General features: G+C 39.0%; 1 protein-coding gene across 4 annotated transcripts in view; it reads left to right on the forward strand.

Annotated features, from left to right (window-relative positions):
* The window catches only part of stxbp5a (syntaxin binding protein 5a (tomosyn)), an 87,320-nt gene extending 84,070 nt beyond the window's left edge, over positions 1–3,250 (forward strand). For all 4 annotated transcript variants that reach the window (XM_029462778.1, XM_029462779.1, XM_029462780.1 and 1 more), the window contains one exon: positions 208–3,250. In XM_029462778.1, coding sequence (XP_029318638.1) covers positions 208–249 — 42 coding nt within the window. In that variant the 3' untranslated portion in view covers positions 250–3,250. The remainder of the gene's footprint in view (positions 1–207) is intronic.
* Positions 3,251–7,120: the final 3,870 nt, after the last annotated feature.

A 7,120-nucleotide genomic window follows, 5' to 3' on the forward strand; every position in this document is an offset into this window, starting at 1 on the left:
TTACATAAATATTACTCACTTACACGGTTTACCCACTTGAGGGCAGTATATGCCTGAGGAAGGTATATAGATTGGGATAATGGTATAATGGTATGGTATCATTTGACCAGGTAAACCAAACTTAAAACAACAACAAAAAAAGAATCATGGAAGGTTTTCCTCATATTCTGAATCATGATCTCACTCCAATATTTCCTCTGTTTCCAGATGATGCTGAAGTGCAAAGACAAAAAATGGTACCAGTTCTGATCGGCGACGGGGGAGGAGCAGAGCTCCGTGGACACGACTGTCACCTTCCATTGGCTCATTTGGACTCACCGCGACCCCCACCCATCCGTCTGTCCATTCATCCATCTCTCCAAGCCTTCTTCACTGGGACACTTGGGATTTTCTTCCCTAGCACAATGTTGAATACTGTTCTTACCTCAGTCTTAGGGTGGAACTGAGGGGTAGACAGGGGAGAAGGACAACCTCAGAGGGAGCACATAAATGGTGTCTTTTTTTTAAAAATGTTTTTGTCTCTTTGTTTATCTCTGTTCAACTTCTCCTCCGAGGTAGCCGATTGGCCCACGCACCTGGAGATTCTTCATACTCATTTGCCAAAATGTCCTTTTTACTGTTGTCTCCACTCCACAAACCGACGAACATAGCTGAAAAAAAAAGACAAATACCTAATGAAGAAACAGACTACAAAACATTCTTAAAAAGTGTAAAAAGAAGGAAAAAGAATCTAAATACATCATTATATATACATAAATCTAATAAATGTGCAACGCTGTATCCACTTCCGAGTGACAAGTACAAAAGAAAGGGATAACTCATCGAGGGGAAAGGAGCAGGGTGTGAAGGCGGCGTTGGAGAGCAACAGGAAGAGCTGCGACAGTGACGCCTCCTCTATGCAGAGAGTCGCAGGGATAAAAGCAACTTATTCTGATGTACACTGGAAATTTCGTCATCTCGCTCAACCTCTAGACTCTCCTCTGTATCTTACAGACTTTCATATCGTTACCAACAGTGTGTGTGTGTGTGTGTGTGTGTGTGTGTTAATTTTCTATTTTCTTGCCATTCCTCTATTTGTTATTCGTTGGGTTTATTGCTCCGTCTGTATTATTGGAAATCTCTTATTTTTCTATTGTTGTGAAAGTGGATGAGATTTGATTTGTTGAAAAAATAAGTTTTGTGGCTTTTATCTAACAAATCAAATTAATTTCTCCTTATGAAAAGGGCTGGAATCTAAAAAAGGAGGGCAAGGATATAAAAGGCATATATCATTTAGTTACTCACTGACAAGGCAACATGTGATTTCTCCACTCTGAAATCTTAAAGCAAGTGCGTATGAACCACACACGTTTATTGTTTTTACCTGATGTGAAGTGTTAACTGCCTCCCTCAACCTGTAATGTCGTAAACTTCCACAGATTGGCTTAGTCTGCGAGTGTGACTGTACAAAATGCTGATGACGTCGCCGTTAAATACACAAATAGTCTAGACAGATTCGGTGGAGTTTCCAAATTCTGGAGTACACACCGATATGGCGATTACATACACATGAGTAGAAACCCTATTTCTGTGTGTTCATATATGCAGGATAATAGAAATACGGATGTGTAATCCTTTAAAAGGCATACATTTAAAACACATTTCAGGTTTTGCTGACAGTTGTCTGTATGAGAAAGTTGTCGTCTTTGTTAATATTTATTTATCGAGGTGCAAGAGACGGTCGTGTTTGGTGTCAGAAACGTTCACCTCCATTATTATCTCGTTTCTATTTCCATATTCGCAGTAAAGCTCAAATGTGGTGCATCACTCTGTCTACCAGGCTTTTAACCTTTATTTGTATATAAGTAAATAGTTTGACAATCTAAGACCAACTGGAAAAGTAGATGTCGAGGTTGCTCAAGCAACAGAAGAGGAGAGAGGCCATATTTTTTCTGACGCCAAAGAGTTGCTTTAGCTTTTCCATTGCATTATAATTTGGCTCATCACTTCACCAGACAGTATCATACATATGTGTAATACAGTATAACTGCACCCATGGAGTGTAGACCCAGGATCAGGTCCAATTAGAAATATATTCTTCATCACCTTTTCAGGGTTCAAGAAATGGAGCAAGTTGCAATGGAACTCAGCCATTTACAGTACTATTGTTTCACATGTAACTTTTAAACTAATGTTTGAAGTGGCCTAACTGTTGGTTGATAACGAAACAAAAACCTGAACCATTCCACTACATCTCAGACTCAACAATATTTATGGTATTCATCTGTGTGTGTGTGTGTGTGTGTGTGTGTGTGTGTGTGTGTGGGTGGTGGGTGTGGGTGTGGGGGGGGGGATGAGTGTAAGTCTCTCTGTGTCAGGGTGTGCTCATGTAAATTAAGTGATTATAATTTAGGATTTTGGTTGTTTAATAATTGATGTTGATGTCCTAGATGCACAAGTCAGCAGGCTGTTTCCAGTTGAGTGTATGTTACACTCGCTAAAGCCACCAATGATGATGATGATGATGATGATAAAAAAGAAAAGATAACAGTAGGATAATGAGCATTAGAGAATGACCTCTAAATTCTGGTTTAATTTATCTGCCGCATGTCTTGTCTTTGCACACATGCTTCGACTCTCCTTCACTTCAGTCTTTGCCTTTCTCTCTTTCCTCCAGTGAGTCTTCCACTGACTCTCTCGGTCCCACAGCGACAGATATGGCCTTCTCTGTGTTTAGTAAGCATTGTAGTGTGGATGTTGGTAGATAGCTCTGTCTTTAACCCCCCCCCCCCCTCCCTCCCCCCCCCCCCAAGGTGAAGAATAAGAAAAAAAAACAACTTCAGGAAAAAAAACTAGTTTTAGCAAGAGGTCATCCCCGAAAACTTCAAAGTTCAATGTCTTTCCCTCCAACCCAACTGTTATTTGTGTGTTTCAGTTTTTTTTAATTTATTTTTTTTATGTTATATCTGTTTTTCCATCTTTGAGTGATTTGTTTCTTGTCCATACACTACAGTATGCAGTATTCTTACCCGATACAATCCACACACTCAAGCAACACGAGGGAGTCCTGTCTATCTGCCATATGCCATCTTCTGTCCTGGATTCAACAGTTATCAGTGGGTTGCAGTATTTTTCTCATTGTAGCCAATTTTCTTGTACAGTTTTATGCAACTTTCACATGGATGTTTATGACTTTATCTGCTGCCACACAAATTTAAAAATTATGTAGATAGAGATTACTGTGCAATGGAAAATAAAAGTGGAAAATGTATTTTTTTTTTGTCTTAAAGCATCTTTAAAAAAAATGATATTCGATAGAAGATAAAGAAAAACATATTTCTGCATATATACTAAGACAAGTACTGATAGTGAAGATGAAGCTGTGAATGGGAAAATTGGTTCAGAGTATTGCCGTGTGTGTGTTTGGACACTAGATGGCAGCAAACACACGCAGTTGTCTCTACATGCAATTAGACTGAACAGGGAAAAGATAAAGAGTGGTCAACAAAAAAGCAATGCGATCTTACTGGCTATAAGTTATCATTAGGTGATGTGACCACGTAATATTTAACTAGAACACAATGTATGCGTAAAGCAGAAATTGGTCATAGAATTCAACAGTAAAGCACAAATCAGATTAAATGTTTCAGTTTGAGGTATAAAATATTGCTAACAGTCACTGTAATAGCTTATGGTGTGTTGTGTGCTTAACACTGTACTGCTGACTTTCTTAGAGCAACACAAGCCTGTATTGATCAAACTAAGTGAGTTCCGAATGTGCTCTCTGGTTTCTTTGAAGTCATGAACCAGATGACATAGTGGTCAGTGGAGCTCATGAAGGTCACCTTTTTTCAGGAAAAATAGCTTTTTTTTTCCCCCTCTTGACTGGTTTTCCAAGCTTTTTTGTACTTGAATTACAGGAAATAGCAAAGTACTTCTAAGTGACCCTGATCGTGACTTTTGGTAAATGTTGTGTCTTCCACAAGAAACATAGTAATTATCTTACACTGGGAGGCTTTCGAAAGTATTTTTCCACTTAACTGCCTTACAATGCACCACTGCTATTAGGAATAGATCTCTTGAATCAGTGATACAATCTCAGCGAAGCTGCACATTTAGGTCACCGAGTTCACCTAGAACTGTATTTGCAGTTTCTTACTGTGGATCAATTACTGCAGGAACCAGAGCGGCTTCAAGCTTGGCTGACGATTCTTTTACTGAAGAAGAATTTACACATTCGAACTGTACATTTTCATTTAATATTTAGTGGTGAGTCAAGACAAGATCAAGACTGAGAAGACAAGACAATATAGCATAGACACTGAATTCGTTTTTTTTACATAACAGGTCATTTAGCTGACGCTCTTATCCAGAGCGATTTAAAGTGAACTAACTACAGAGACAGTCCCCCCCGGAGTAAGTCAGGGTTAAGTACCTTGCTCAGGGGCTCAATGGTGGCAGCTCCTGGTGTATCCGTGTCACTAGACCACTAGGCCATCACCACCCTGATTATCATGATGTTTTAACCTTGCGCAGTAACTACAAAAGGCATTCTGAACAAATGAATAAGTTATAAACCAACACAGCACAATAAACCCTATTTCAAATTAAACTATCGATTGCCGGCTGGAGGGATGAAGCAGTCCATGATTAACGGTCTTCTTTGTATGATCAATTTAACAAAAACAGATATACTACTTTTTTTCTGCCAATCTGATTCAAGAATAGATTAGGCAACTCAGAGTTGTGTTGACTCATTAACAAGCAACAGCGTACTTCCTCCTTTTCTAAACAGGAGTTATTAGAACTTGCAGTTTGCTTAGTTAGAAGATTTAAATGCAAAATCCATATGTAAAATGCACAATTTACAAAAAAACTAAATAGTTTGAAGGAAAAAACACATACACAAAAAGTATGCTAGTACTTATACACATGTACAGGAAATGGTTACGAACCCTCGTCCTTCTCTTGTACTCCATCTTGCCATATATAATGGATGGGGGGGTTATGGCCTTGTGGCGTTCCGTCGTCCCTTCTTTACATAAACAAAACTATCACACAAAGTGGTGTCATAATTTTATTATGAGGAGAACATGTGTTTTTGATAAAAGGAAAAGGTTCTGTGCCCGTGAGAGGTTGAAGGTTAAGTTAAGGGGAAATAGAGACGGAAACAGAGGGAGGGAGATTGGGTAGGGGATGAAAAAAAACTTCATGTTGATGTGTTCAATTTGACTGAAGCCACGAAGAGAAGGTCAGCAGGGAGAAATGTTTGTTGATGCATACTGTTTAAACTACTGACCTTGTTAGCACACACACACACACACACACACACACACACACACACACACACACACACACACACACACACACACACACACACAAATATAGGGTTAGGAGATCTAGAGCTGAACACACCGCTCTGCGAATGACACGTAAGTGTGACTGTTGCCGTGGTGACTGGAAACAGGAATGACCTGAGCCATGTCTACACAGCAGGAATCAGCACGACACCTGAGGGAAACAGGATGAGGAAGAGCTGGACAAACCATCCTTGTAGTCAGAAACATAAAATGTTTTGTGTGTTTTTTTCCTCACTGTGTAATATTTCAGAAGATAAACCATGAACTGAGTAATGTCAATGTCAACTTAAACTGTCACCTGATGTTTATTATTAAGGACATAATCTGCTGCATAAAATGCTACTGTTTTCTGGGCAAAACACCGAACGCAATCCAGTTTGATGACATCAGTCATTTCTTTTGACGAAAGTGTTACATTCTCCAGTTGATAGATCTCTCATTTCAGGGGTATAAGCTGTTCAATTTCAAGCTTGGATATCCTGTGTTACTTGGTAGCTTATTGGATGCTTTTCTTTCTATTAATACTGATATGTTGAGTCAAGCCTTAATATAAATAGCAAAAACTAGTTTAATGTCGATTGTCTTTTTTATTAGATCAAATGAATGGGTGGACCATCTGTTCAATTAGATGCAGCTTTTTTATGTATCCTGATCAGATCCTTTTGAACTTATCCCACCCACTTATTACTACAATATAAGACTTTTAATATGGGGCTTTTCTAATTTTACTTAAAGCGCAGTTAACCATCTGTTCATATGTCAAATAAATGGATAACCGGCTAGCTATTTCCGGCAGACAACTCAAGAGTGGTTCAAATGTAGTAGCCTGATGCACTACAAGCTGAAACATAAATCCAAAGCACCTTTCCCAAGAAAGCAGTCTATTTAAACCTTCCCTGCCCACTCTTTTGCACTTTGCAAACTCTGCTGTCCTTCTTTTACAAAGTCTTGCTGTTAGTCCTTTTGCTAATCATGCAGCCTAGCAATTTATATAGAAAGCTCAGCTATTAACAGCCTCATCATGCTGCTCTATAGGAGGGCATTGTGTAAGAATAACCCCATAGACCTGGTTTATGGCAGACATGTTTGACACACAGGTGTAATTAATAACAAGAAATGTGGCTGCATCCCATTAATGTGAGCCAGTTTCTGTGCCCTGCTATTTTCGTGGTTGCCAGCTTCCAGCGATACTAACAGTAAGCTAGCCGTCATTAACCAGCATCAAATTGTGTGCTGTGGAAAGCTTACCTTTCGTCTTTTTTAGTTAGTTTAAAAGAAAAAAAATGATGTTTATTACTTGGAGCAGTTGTAAATTAGACACACTTTCTCAACAATACTCTGTAGCCGACAGAGATACAAGAGATGTCTTCACAACAACAAGGTAAGCATTAGCTAGCTAGCTGCTTGTGTTAATATCATAGACTGTAAAAGGCTAATATGTACTTTATATCTTGACTGTTGGTGTTTCGGTGCTTGGTAACATTAGAGCAGACATGTTAAACTCAAAGCCCGTACAATTATGAATATGAAAATGATCCAATATGTCTATCCTGTTCAATAAATGCTGACCCTGTTTGGCCCTCGACGTCGTCCTCGTTTTTACATCCCTGCATTAGAGTGTGGATGTTGCTGACTTATTTCACTGAACTACTGCATGTATTTGCTTGTGTTAGCTGCTAAGTTCTGCTTTTAAGCTTCTGCTTTCTATGTGCAGTATTTGTTCTTTGTTACCATTGTTTAACTCTTTTGTGGCATGCACAATATGGTGCTCTTCTGGTGCT

This window comes from Cottoperca gobio, chromosome 24, assembly GCF_900634415.1.
Source record: "Cottoperca gobio chromosome 24, fCotGob3.1, whole genome shotgun sequence".
Classification (NCBI taxonomy): Eukaryota; Metazoa; Chordata; class Actinopteri; order Perciformes; family Bovichtidae; genus Cottoperca; species Cottoperca gobio.